This window comes from Pholcus phalangioides, unplaced genomic scaffold (assembly GCF_987345545.1).
Source record: "Pholcus phalangioides strain wild (caught in Gottingen) unplaced genomic scaffold, Ppha-v1.0 ptg000009l_1, whole genome shotgun sequence".
NCBI classification, from domain to species: Eukaryota; Metazoa; Arthropoda; class Arachnida; order Araneae; family Pholcidae; genus Pholcus; species Pholcus phalangioides.
In genome coordinates, this window is record NW_028301602.1 from 24,224,445 (window position 1) to 24,238,325 (window position 13,881).

At 33.3% G+C, this 13,881-nt stretch overlaps 1 protein-coding gene across 2 annotated transcripts in view; it reads left to right on the top strand.

Annotated features, from left to right (window-relative positions):
• Positions 1 to 13,008, top strand: part of LOC149082567 (TBC1 domain family member 31) — a 30,284-nt gene extending 17,276 nt beyond the window's left edge. Inside the window, exons 12-18 of one of the 2 annotated variants that reach the window (XM_089235815.1) lie at positions 698 to 831; positions 2,265 to 2,398; positions 4,251 to 4,430; positions 5,847 to 6,023; positions 8,788 to 8,840; positions 10,906 to 10,999; positions 12,586 to 13,008. In XM_089235815.1, coding sequence (XP_089091941.1) covers positions 698 to 831; positions 2,265 to 2,398; positions 4,251 to 4,430; positions 5,847 to 6,023; positions 8,788 to 8,840; positions 10,906 to 10,999; positions 12,586 to 12,672 — 859 coding nt within the window. In that variant the 3' untranslated portion in view covers positions 12,673 to 13,008. The remainder of the gene's footprint in view (positions 1 to 697; positions 832 to 2,264; positions 2,399 to 4,250; positions 4,431 to 5,846; positions 6,024 to 8,787; positions 8,841 to 10,905; positions 11,000 to 12,585) is intronic. The other variant, XM_089235816.1, reaches the window with a different exon arrangement.
• Positions 13,009 to 13,881: the final 873 nt, after the last annotated feature.

The following is a 13,881-nucleotide window of genomic DNA, read 5'->3' on the forward strand; positions in this document are numbered from 1 at the left end:
GGGCGAAAATAATACCAAGGGCCCCCCCCTGTGGAGTGAAAAAATTCTGAAATAAATGTTTTCATTGGTGCAGCATAGAGCAGACATATTATTTTATTATATATATTAATTTTTTTGGTTCTATTACCACAAATTCAGGGCCCAACACAGCTGCACTTGTTGCACACCATTAAGGACTGCTCTAAGTTCGACATATTTTTGGTCACGGTAGTGAAATTTGCCTCTGCAGATTATGTGAAGGAAATAACCATTAATTGTTTTCTCAAAAAGTGTGTACGGAGAAGACCATAAAATGCATTGTGAATAGGATTGAAAGCTAATTGGATTTTTGTTAATCATGACTGAAAAAGTCATTTTCTATTGAATGACTAGTACTTTTCTATTTTTTCTACATTGAGATTACTTATTACCATTTTTATGACAATGAAAAGTAACGTTCTGTTCCTATTGAGTTTAGTTGGTTATTGTAAAATTTTATGGGTTAAAAAACCTCCTTAAATCTAAATTTAAATAAAATCTAATCTTGCTATTCTCCTTGAAAATAGCAGAAAAGTGAAATTGTATCACCAACTTCCAGAATAAGTTAAATAATAAAAATTGAATTATTTTTCACCCCACAAATATGTTTTTTTTTGTACTTCTACATGACATGTTTTCTCACAGATACCCTTTTATTTATTTTTTCTCATGATTTCAGGTTGATGTCGATGCTATACATTTGGTGTCCAGTATTGAAAGAAGTAGATTTTATCATGACTATGGTTCTCCCATTTTTAGAACTGTTCCATCAAAACTTGAAGTTTTGTTTTGAGCTAGCTGTGACATACATAAGTACTGATTTTTTTTCCGGCATTTTTAGTTTGTGTTATATTTTCTGGTAATTTTAAATTAATCAAATTCTGATAAAACACCTGTTGAGCCTACTAGATTTGCTCACTCCAAATATTTTACATACAGTGATCATAATATGAAAAATTCAATGTAGATTGCATTGTAAAAGCAACCTAAGCTTAAAACTGTATACATGTCATTTTTGGATTTACATATTATTTCCTGCTTTTGATTATTCTATTTGTGTCAAAAAAAAAAAAAAAATCTGCTGCATGATTTCTACAATGGAATCTCATTTATATGACATTTAAAAGGCCAAGTCAAAATGTGATATAAATGTGTTAGTTGTTGCACACCATTGACCACCACCAACTGAGACCTTTTTTTTAAAAAAAAGACTTGTTCGCCTCCAGACATAACAAAATATAGAAGTCAATGTGTTTGATTGCATCTTCAATTTTGTTATAAAAATATCACTTTAGTCATATACTTGAGGGGAAAAAAATTAAATCATTCTTACCTTTGGGACACGACATTGGGTAAAAAATTGCAGCAAAATCTTCTCGACCTAAAAATTTCCCATCTTGGACCCTCATTTTTTGGCAGAAAAAGAGCGGCTTGGTCTTTGATTTTGTTTCTCTGCTTTATAATCATTTTCAAAGTTGACGCAAGGATATTTAACTGTTTTGCAAGACCAACTTTCATTATTAATTCAAAATTCTTATTGAATTCTTCCAAAATTTCGTTTTTTTAGAAGAAGCGATTTTTGCTTTCTTGATATTATGAATGGCCGATTTGACACAACCAGCATGCAAAGCACCACAATGAATGAAAATTCTACAGGAAATTGATCGAAAGAACTTACTGTGTATGTGCACCATATGTGTCTCTTACTGGTAGGCCTGTACCCTCCAAATGCTTACAATGTGTGTTTGGACTTTCTTACCCTCTGGGGATAAGATAATGCTGAAAACATTGAGAGAGAAAAAATTCTGAAAGAACAGATATATGGTCGTCAAAACAATTGAAACTCATTTCTATGGGGCTTGCCGCATCTGCATATTCTCAGAAACAAGCATCAAACAAATCACTTGTGTCCAATCTAAATGGCCATCAGCCAGCTCTCACTATTTTCGTATACGTCATCATTCGCCCTAAAATTTATAGCTTTTGTGGTGACAATATGCAAGAATTGTTGCAGCAACGTTTTTTCACTGCATAAAAAAATTGTATGCATTTGATGGATATAAATTATGTTTTTCAAAAGATTAGGAGTTTCATGGAAGCCAAACGTCATGTAAATGTGAAAGTCTTATTAAGTCATAACTGAGCAATGTATAAATGAGGTTCCACTGTATTTCAATATTCACAAAAGCTTGTGTTTTGGTATAACATTGTGATAAAAATTCACAGCAGTCCATTTTCATGTCTAGGTAATTGGTGCCAAAATTGGTTTTTATATCTACCTTGCGAACCCTTTAACATCCTTTGCGCTGCAGAAAATCTTTTACTCTACCATGATCGTTGTCTGTTGCACCATTTGCTTATGCTAGAAGTTTCACCTGAGGTAGTATTTTTTTATAATATTGAATAGTAATTCGTATCTAAATAACTATTAGTAATAATCAAAATGTCGTCATATCCTATATGCATTCGTCAGGGCTGGGAAAAATTGTCTGACATGCCAGGGGTACATAAAAATTTCACTCAAGCATGTATTTTTTTAATCCAAAAACTAAAAGAACAAATTTTTAGGGTTTACAGAAAATTTTGAGGTCAAACAAATGAGAAATGCAAAAATTCATGAATAAATCTATTTCTCATTGTTTAAATTCTTCAGTAAATATTTTCATCAAGATATGAAAACACATTTGTTTTGAATGTGTGTGGGGGAAAATATTATGAAAAGGGAAGTTTTTAATAATTTGAAAGAGGCTTAAAATTTTTCTGATACAGATAACATTCTTATATATACATATTTATCGATTTTTCAAAATTGCTATGAAATTGAAATATCAACTGAAATTGGTTGTCAACTGAATCAAATTGAATTGAAAACGGAATCAAATTGAATTGAAAACGGAATCAAATTGAATTGAAAACGGAATCAAATTGAATTGAAAACGGAATCAAATTGAATTGAAAACAGAATCAAATTGAATTGAAAACGGAATCAAATTGAATTGAAAATGGAATCAAATTGAATTTAAAACTGAATCAAATTGAATTTAAAACTGAATCAAATCAATCAATTGAAATCTGAATATCAACCAACTGTAAATTTCTAATATGGCTTTCTCAGCCTAATATATCAAGGAAACAGATATTTTCTGGATTTTATGCCAAGGTAAACTTGGAAGGAAAAGTCATCTGGTCTCTGCTGGGACACGAACCCAGGTAAGCATGCTACCATCTACACTAAGACTCAGTCTTCCTTATTTCATGCACTGAAGTAGAGGTATTAGTAGCCTCTCTTAACTTCAGAAAATGGCCCCAGATGGAATGGTAGAGAGAGATAGACAGATTTTTCTCAGCCTAATATATCAAGGAAACGGGTATTTTCTGGATTTTATGCCAAAGTAAACTTGGAAAGAAAAGTCACCTGGCCTCTGCCTGGACTTCAGTGCCTCACACCACAGTGCGTGAAATTAGGAAGGCGGTGAGAGAGTCGTGTCTACAGTGGTGTAGATGGTAGCATGCTTGCCCAGCATGCAAGAGGGTCTGCGTTCATGTCCCATCGGAGACCAGATGACTTTCCCTTCTGAGTTCACCTCGACATAAAATTCAGAAAATGTCTTTTAAATTTCTCGTTTCCTATAGATTTGCAACTAATCCATTGTATTATTTGTCAGATACTAATCATGAAATTTAAGTGTTTGTTCAACAGTATTTGGAGTATTGTTCAACAGTAATTAGTGCAAACTAAAAATCATAGTTTAACCTTGTCACTTGCATTGACGAGGTATACTGCTTTTTTAAAATCCTATTACTTTAGCGATAGCAATCAGTAATATTTTGTAAAGCTGATTTTTCTCAATGGAACTTATTTTCCTATCTTCCTTGCTTTGCACCTACTGGAAATTGGAAAAAAGCTCACAGAAAAAAATGACATTTTAGTGAATTCTGCTACACCGTTTAAAGCGTTAATTAGCTTATTTATATGTGTAAAATGTCTTAAGTGGAAAACAAATACAAGACCTTATAAATACATTAAACTGACAAGTTAATATGCATGCACATATCCAGATTTGAATATTCAAAAGTGATCATGCCTCCTGTCAAATAATAGCAGAATGAAATATATGTTACAGCTTTAAAAATCAGAAGTCTTAAGTTTTGTAAATGGTAGAAACACTAATGTTAGTAGACTAGATTGTTATAAAAATGAATGAGGAGCTTATAATTTTTTTATGCTCTAGATATACGGGTTCCGTCTTCTCAAAACTTCATTTTCAAAAGTATTTGCTAAAGATCAATGGCTTTCCCTTTGGGATCACATATTCAGCAGCACACCTGGTTTTCTTCTATACGTCGTTGTTGCTTTTAGCATTTCTTCTCGAGAGGTATTGTTAAGATGTGAAACTGCAAAAGAAGTTGAGGTAAGCTGACTCTAGTAAATTGTTTCTGAAGTTAATGGCAGCTGTGCTTATTTTTTAGCGTAAACACAGTGTCACTGTTTATTTTTGTTATAAATCAGTTCAACTTTTCTGGGAAGTTCCTGCTAGTGCACGAAAATTTTTACTTAAACTGCATAGCAGCTGCATAATTGATGTGCTATGCTGTTGCTGAGAATGCAAAATGCTTTTCCACTTCATATTTCTGTGAAAGAATAAAGATATGTAAACAACGGAGATATACCTAAAATATTTGTGAAATGACTGTTGTACGTGTTTCAGAACTGTATGAAGTTCCTTCTTTAGTAGTAAAATATAAAAAAAATTTCAAAATAACATCATGTAGCGGAGGTTGCTCACTTGGCAAGATGCTACGTAAAAACTGCAAGTCAAAATTTTGACTTGACATCTTGACATCTTGACAAGCGAGATACCTTGGCTTTGAGGTTATTTTGTACTTTATTTATTTTATTTTTTTTGTCTTGCTACTAAAGAAAGAACTTCATGCAGTTCCGAAACACGTATAGCAGTCATTTTACAATATTCTGGGTATATCTACATTTCATACATATTTTTATTGTTCAGTCATGCCTGTACTGTAATAGAAACCATCCGCTTCAAATGATGCATGCTACACAGGTGATACTCCCTTATTCTGGAAATAAAAAAGTTCCTAGCGTTTGAGGCCTTCCTCAAACGCTAGCTATTGTTTTTTTTGTATAGCTTATGAGTTCTGCTAAGTTGTTGAATTCACTAGGACATTCCTGTGATCCTAAGGAGATGTAACAATGAAGTACCAGTTTTTCGTGATTTTAAGTCCATCTTGACAGAGGTACTGCAAAAGGTTAATTTATCCATGAAATCAGATAATCACAAGATATTAATTTCTATTCCATTTCTATTTGGTTATCAAATATTATCATTACGGAAAATTATGTAAACAGCCCTTATTTATCCTTTATTATGTCATTTTCCTCCTGTAAATAGTGGAAATAGTCATTATCTTATGTAAAAATGAAATCAATGTATTTCTCTGTAAATCTCGCCAAAGTGGCAACAAACTGCGATAATTTGGCGCGTCATGGTGCCAGAGAAATTTGTAAAAAGAAAAGGATCTTTCCAGAAGCTTCTCGACTTGTCTAGGACCATAGAAGCACCGTTAAAGCAGAACTAAGGAGCAGTTGACAACATAGCTGTTCTGTAAAATAAATCTGTGTCGTCCTTCAAAGCTTCATGCTTTGCCATCTTGAGTGCTTGTGAGAGACATTATCTGGAACACTATTATGATATTTCATGTTATTTTTAAACAAAAACCAATATCTTTCCTTCTGAAGGCTGGAAATGTGTATATGATTATTTCCTTTTTTCGATGACCTTTTTTAATCATTTTTTTGATTTTAGGCCGTTTATTCGAGAAATTGCTGCTTGGCTTCAAAAGTTATCCAAACTGCTTATGAAATGCAGCAAAGGACCCCTACTTGGTGCGACCCTGCCCCGATCATTGGCCCATTCTGCTCTTTGCCTAAAGATGGATATCCTATCTTTTTGAGATTTGCTTCCACTGTTCCCGATTTGCAGGTACTGGTTTTGAATACAGTATTATTTATAAGTTAAAAAAATGGCTCGTTTTATAAATTTTTTAGCATTCATTATAGCATGTATAAAATAATTGGTTTTCTGTTTTTTAATAGGAAAATGTGTTTTTATATTTGAGGGGGATCAAAATTTGTTTTAAAAATTAGAGAGGGTGATATAGAACATGAACCATATTCACGCAGGAAAATTTGACCAATAATTTGAGAGATCTGGTAGCCTCTTCACCAGCACTGCAAACATAAAGCGTTAAAATACCTGTTGCCTCTGAAGCAACCCACTGAGTTTTTTGGTATTCTAATGACGAGGTATGAATTTTTTTTTTATGGGTATTCTTATGGCTTTGCATTGCGAAAGTTTAGGTCCAGCTTTCGACACACAGTGAATTAACATGGCCAATTTGTCACTTCAAATTCAGAGGACAAATGGTAGCACCTTACTCAGTTTGCGCAACACTATATGCATATCCGATTTGAGTTTCACTGTTCAAAATTAACAGCACGCTGGAAGATACAGGCTCTGTGATGATACGCTGTTCTGCTAATGATGATATTACAAAAAAAACTCTGAAACAAGATTTGTCCTATCTACTACTAACAGGGACATACCTTTTTAGGGGCCATAAAAGGATTGGGGTGGGACACACAAAAATGATCTTCCTGAAGAATTTTGAGTTACCACTCTCTTCAAAGAGCATTTAAATTAACAGAAATCGATTAATGTAGCATATAAAGGGCATTTTCTTTCTATATTTAAATTTTTTCCCTTCAATTATGTTAATTTTTTCTTAAAATATTTGGTCAGTGGCATGGGGGGAGGGGGGCGCCTGAGTACCCCATCCCCTGCGCATGCCTCTAACTACAAATATCTGAAAACTCCAAACATTAAAAAGATGTCAAGTAATGAATGTTTCACTGCCGCTAACGTGTTGATTCTTGCCACGAGGTCTAGGTTTGGAGCAGGGTTGGGTTTTTGATGTCAAAAACTGGTTTTGACATGACAAGCATTAAAAACTGGTTTAAACCGTCAAAAACGTAAATGAATGCTTTTTTGATAATGTTTCGAACATAATAGGTATATAACATGATGAAGAACTCACCTTCTTGCATATTACAATGTTTTATTTTTAAACATTAATTTATTACAATAATTAAAAAAAATGTTAATTATAATTTGCAATTTTGAATTTTTCAACATAAAGAGTCTAGAACATGTAAAATATAATTTTACGGTTTATTTGTCTAAGCTACTCATTACCAGTGTTCAATTTGCTAAGCAAAATAGAGCTGCTTATTCAAAATATGTATGATAGAGCATCAGGGTTAGGTTTCTGACTTCAAAAATTAAACCAGTATTAAAACAGTAAAAAACTTATTGTCAATGTTGTCAAATAGTTTTTTAACCTGATAAATATATTAAATAACAAAACACTGACTTTCATGTAGATTAAATGGTTTTATACTCGGAATTATGATTATTGAGAAGAAATATCTATTTTGATATTTTAAATTTTCTGATCTGCCCAAAATTTTATTCCATATGAAAATTCTCACTCAGCATCTGTTAATAAATTAATTAAACTCATTTATTCTCACCTAAAAGTTTCTTAACTCAGGTTGTATAAATTCACAGAGTTTTAAAAAGTATTTTCAACCAAAGCAGAGCTGATAGGACCCAAAGCAAAACAAATTTTGCACGTTTAAATGCAGCTTCAATTGGGAAAACCATTGCATCATAAATGATAGTAAATATACCATATCTTAGTACAAAAGAAAGAATAACTAAGTTTGACTAAGGATAATTTACAGGAGTTTCTCAAGCATCATACACAAGGTAGCATTACCAAATTAAATGACATTTTAGTCCTACAATTTAGTATTTTAATCGCTAGATATATTTCAATGTTATGCACAATAAGAGTATCATTTTAAGTATCTCGGTGATTATCTAGATAATTTAATAATAACAGAAATCAACATTACATATATGATGTAATAAAATTTTTTAAACACTTATCTGTTGTAAAAAGAGTTCATCAAGTTGTTTATATCGACGCACATATATAAGCAGTTAAAGAAATTTTGGAAGGTCAAGAATCATCTTGAATCAGAGAATGTCAAATCATTCCATAGTTTTCCCTTCAATGTTTATGCTATGCTTTATTCAAATTGTATATTTTATAAGAAAAAAAACATATATATTGTTAAAATAATTCTGTAGAGAGTAGAAAATTATTTTACAATCATATTAAATATTTATTCTTTGCATAACATAATAATTTTAAACATTACATGCAATTAACGTGTGTATTTCCAATGGGAGTTATTATATTGAAAAGTAGTATTTGAGGTTTTTGACGTGACAGTTTAAATCATCAAAAACTGCCAACCCTGGTTCGGAGGCAATAGGTCCTTCATACACCATAACTTTGAAAGTACTCCAGTGAAAGAAATTCAGAGGTACCCATGTCCGTAAGATAAATGACCAATATCGCCATAAGACGATGTGGTCTGGGTGCTTCCTGGTCTCATAGTGAAAGAAATTCCCACTTTTGTCAATTTCGACCCCAATTGATATTTCTAGTCATATCTTCTCTTGATGGTTGATTTGATGTTCTCTGTCTCATGTTTCACATTTGGGTGATTTATGTCTCCTGTTTTTATCTCTATGTTTTTATGTAAAGTTTTGAATGGTAGAAAATATGAAAGCATTCACTGGAAATTTGGTTACATGTTGTATTATTTTTCAGACATTGACAAGACACAAAGCAGCTGAAGAAGAAATCGAGCATATAACGCATAAGTAAGTCATCAGATTTAATCTTTTTGATGTGTTATATTATCACTCCATAAAACTCAAGTATTAGTAGTGTTTAATGTTTTATTAAGAAGCAAGGCATAATAGTAAAAAAAAATATAAAAAATTCAATTGTGATTTCATTAAAAACAGATATGGGGAGGGCGATTGACAGAAAAGCCTGGCAGCGGAAAATAATGATTCTGTCCTGACCTACACTGCCCAAGTCAGGGGCCCTTAACCTTTTGTGTCCCACACACTCCCCTGTGCCCATAAAATGAAGGCCATGGACCTCTTTACAAAAGAATATTTTGTATACAGCAATGTGGAAGCAATTAGCTAGTTGTTTTACCATCCAAGCTCTCAACCCCTACCCAGTCTCCAAAGCCTCTCTCTGGACCACTGACCTAAAACTGCCCACATACAAAATACTGGGACGAAGAGGTACAGGAATTGCGATTGGGAAGAAAAAAAAATCATATAAAGGCAGGGTTAGTTTGATTTTGCCCAACCCAAAAAACCCATCAAAAATTACACCTTAAAACTGCACTTACTCGCAAACAGTATGATTTTTGAAGTGTCACACTCTATCTAAAGAGGAAATACATTAATAAATCCGTCTTCGATGCTATTTAGATTATAGGGAGGGTTAGAGAAAACCTTGGAGAAACCCACCAAACTTTACACCTTGAAAATGCACTTGCAAAATGTTTGCAAGTGCACAATTAATGGCGCTATTGAATTGTCATACTCTATCTGAAGAGAAATACATTAATAAATCTACATATTTAATGCAATTTAGATTATAGGGGGTTATATATATAGGGGGAAAACCCCTGGAAAAATCCATTTTATAAACCTATTATAATAAGATTCAAAATGATCCCCCACCCTCCTAGAATTTTCTGTAATGGGTCACTACTGATATAATAATTACATAATTTCCATACATTACACATGAGGTCTATTATATTTATAACTTGTTTTCCTCATGCTCCAGTATCATAAACCTGAAAAAACCCAACAAACCCGGTGGGTTGACTTTTGCCAACCTTGCATAAGGGTGGAGGAAGAGATGTCTGCTATAGTAAAGGAGGATGAAGAAAATGACTGGAGGGATTCTGAAAAGCGAAGATGTGATGATGATTCCTCCTCAAAAGCTCTTTTTTTCAGAAAGAGGGAGACACAAAAAGGGAGGAAATGGGTCGATCAACAAATTGAGGTGGAAACAAATTTGTTTGTTCAAGTTGCGCACCTTGTTGAGTGGCTTCTTTCTCTTTTTTGTCTCATTGATTTTGTAAAAATGGGCGCATTTATGGATCGCTAAAGCATCCCACAGTACATTTATGGATCTCTTAAGCATCCCACGGCACAGTTTTAGATCACTTAAGTAACCCACTGCGCTGTTGCACATCACTCAAATGGCTTCCGGAGCATTACCAAATCACTTAAGTTACTTGCGGTACATTTATAGATCACTTGAATGACCTGTGGGGGTTGTTTCAGATCACCTATGACACATTTATGAATCAATTAATTAGCCCGTGGCACATTTCCAGTTCATTTGAATGACCTGTGGCATATATTTACAGATCCGCAGCGAGTGAACCGTGCCACAATTCCAAATCTCTCAAGCAGCCAGCAGTACATTTACAGATAACTTAAGTGACCTAACGGAGCCCACATCAATAAAGCGGTTTTCAACCTAATGAAGTGGTTAGCACTCTCTTAAAGGTTGAGTGCACTATAGTTTTCCAAAATATTTCTTCCATCGCTCCTTTTTTTTCAGAAAATTTTTCTCTCATCATCCCCAACTCAAGTGAACCCATAGGATCCTATGTTATACTCTCTCGCTTGCAGCTTCTATATATCTTTCCCCGGGCCATTCCATTGCCCACCGGGGGTGATATTACTCACTTTGGGAAAGAGTGGTTTACACCTACATTTACGAAACAGGTGTATTAAAAAGAACAAAATATGTGGAATTTGGACTTGTAGTATTCTTCTTCTCACTGATTTAATTCAGATGTATTATTGATAGGATATTATAGATCTTTTTTTTTCTCCCCAGTATAATCGGCAAAAGTGATTCCATAAAATTGTCGGAATTAATAAGGCTACAAGATATGCGCAGGGATCTCATATTACAGTGTGCTCCTGGACAGGTATTATTTGATTCATTATTTCTTTTTCTAACAAATGATGGCTTTACGGTTTTACTTTAGCATAAGTCAATATAGGCTGTAACTAAACAACAATCAATATAGGTCAGAACTGTAAGGGGTGATAGAACTCCGCAAAACAATCTTCACCATACAATGTGGGAATCGGAAAGAAAGCGGTGAGTCACGAAAAGGTGCCTGCCTGGTTAAAATGGCAAACACGGTAAGGGCGAATAATAAAGGATAAAAAAATCTTTATTATCGTAAACTTTACGACAAATGTTTAAATGAGTGTCCAGTAGCTGTAATACACGCACGTCACATTGACAACAGAGTGAATTGTATACAAGTTGGCAGATATTCCTATCATTTGCAAACATTTGTAGCTGTGATGCTTATTTGGGTGACAAGGCCCTCTAGTGACTCGATGGGCATCTCGAAAACTATGCTTTTGAGTTGTCCCAAGAGAAAAAATCCAGGCAAGACAGATTGGGGGATCTGGGAGGTCAGAGTCCAGGTCTTGTCTGGTCTTCAGGGCCAACTGTGGCTACTCCATCTGTTCGGAAAGGCAATGTCAAGCTAGTTGTGCACAATCTTTAGATGAGGAACAAGGCTGTCTCCTCCACAAATTGCCTGTGCAAGCGTTGGAATGTTTTCAGATTGGGTTCTGCCTAGTTTAGAAATTGCTCCTGGTAAGTCTTATTACTTCTATGGCATTGACATTTGCGGTTCTGTAAATAAGGTGTATATTGGCCTTCTTCGGATTCTAATATGGCTACACCTCTGGTGACAAATAGCAGCTGAACGATGGGTTTTGCAAAAGGCAGGGTTTCACCGACTCTGGAGAAAGCCTCCTCTCGCCCCTTGGTTTTTAACCCTACATATTATGGTGAAAGTTGTTTGTTTTAGGCGTGTTGTATCACCCCTTACAGTTCTGACCATTAATTAGTTCAGTTACACCCTGTATACTGTCAGACCTTGATGCAATGTCACTCCTAGGGACAGTTCACTATAAGCATCCTTTTGAGTTCAGAACCATCTCCCACACATTATCAATACATGCATGTAGCAGAACACAATTCATCTTGATTTTTTTTTTTTTACATTTTGAAGTTTTGTTCTGGCTTACTATGATGTTTTTATCCCAACATTCACTGAACATAAAACAATTTTATCCCTGATTTCTTACCTTATGATTTAGCTGACCAACCAAATGTCTTGTATTTACTGGGAGAGATGAAAATCAAATGAAATTGCCATATGTTCTGTATGCTTAATGATGAAGCTTAAAATATAACTAAGCACACAGAATATATGACAATTTCATTTGATTTTCATCTCTCCCAGTAAATACGAGACATTTGGTTGGTCAGCTAAATCATTTTAACAATATGAAATTTTATACAAAAATGTCTTTTAGAGAGAGAGTCAACTGTCACGAGGCCAAAAATGAATTTCGTGACCAGAGTTTTGTTCATTCATTAATACTTGAATGAAATGATCAAAAAGACATTTAGAAATGGTATAATTTTATCACCATTATATTTGATAGTTAATTGACTGATATTCCGTTTTTACTTAAATTTCAGCATGTGGAATACCTCCAGTCACTCGACGAAAAACTGAAGCGAATCCAACATCTAATTCAAAGCATTCTCACGAATGAAAGTTCTTGACAGGCCCTCTTGATCTAAGAATTTCTGTGATATTTATTTGACATTCATGTTTATACATATGTACATAATATACACCTATTATTTTTTTTTATATTCTTTGGCTTGGCGTTTATTTGGACTACAATGAAATGAAAAAAATTTAGAAATGAATCAATTTATTCCAATGAAATGGGATTTATTTACGAGTGTTTTTTTTATTGCTCCTTTTCTTAAAAGAATAAATATGCACATCAACTGTCTGCAAAAAAATTTTCCTCCAAAATTGTTGTGTCTTCATTTAGCTAAGTTGTAACAATTTATAATCTATTTCTATGAATCCATAAATATGCAACATTGAAAAAACATCTGAATTTTTTGATGTCAATTATTTTTTTTCCCATGAGAGGTTGAAAATTTTTTTATTTTCAACGGTTTTCTATTCCATGATAGTATTAAATATTTAAAAACTTAATTTGATAAAATAATTTTTTAAAGATTAAAAGATGATGCACAATAGATTCAAATAGAAAAATCATTTTTTTTTCCACAAAAACATAATGAAATACTTCTCTTAATATTGTACGATTAATGAATGAAATTTGCATACGCAGATTATATGCAGAAGCGTAAAATCAAGAGGCTTACCCAACAACTGTCACCCTTTCACAAGGCAATCTTAATTTTTTAATATAAATTATTATATTTTTTATAGATTAAAAATAGATCTTTTATAAAACTTTAACACACAATACCTTAGACCGGTATTACACTATAAAAGTTTTAAAAAGTTATTTTATAAAAATATTGAAAAATACAGTCAATAATCGCATTAGTTACATTGGAGCGAACACAACTGATGCTCTTATTGGTTATTTTTTATTTAAATGTTTTTTGAAGGTTAGTAACTCCAAATTTCTCAGAAAGGAACCTTTTGTGCCTCAGACAAAAACCAATTCTGCATACACCCCTGCAGGAAATTATGGTAAAATTAAATGTGAGAAAAAATATACGAACAATTTTGGTTCCCTCAAAATGCAGTCCTACTCCCCCTATCTCTAGATAAGAGTTGAGGGTCAAATTCTGGGAAGTCAAATCTTTGGAGTGTGGTTTTAGGTTATGAGATAAGAAAAAAAAAAAGGATAGTTCGAGCGAAAACAATTTGTTATATTGAGGATTTAAAAAAAAAAATTAAATAGGGGTTTGAGCTTTATCAGAATTTCAGAAAAAATT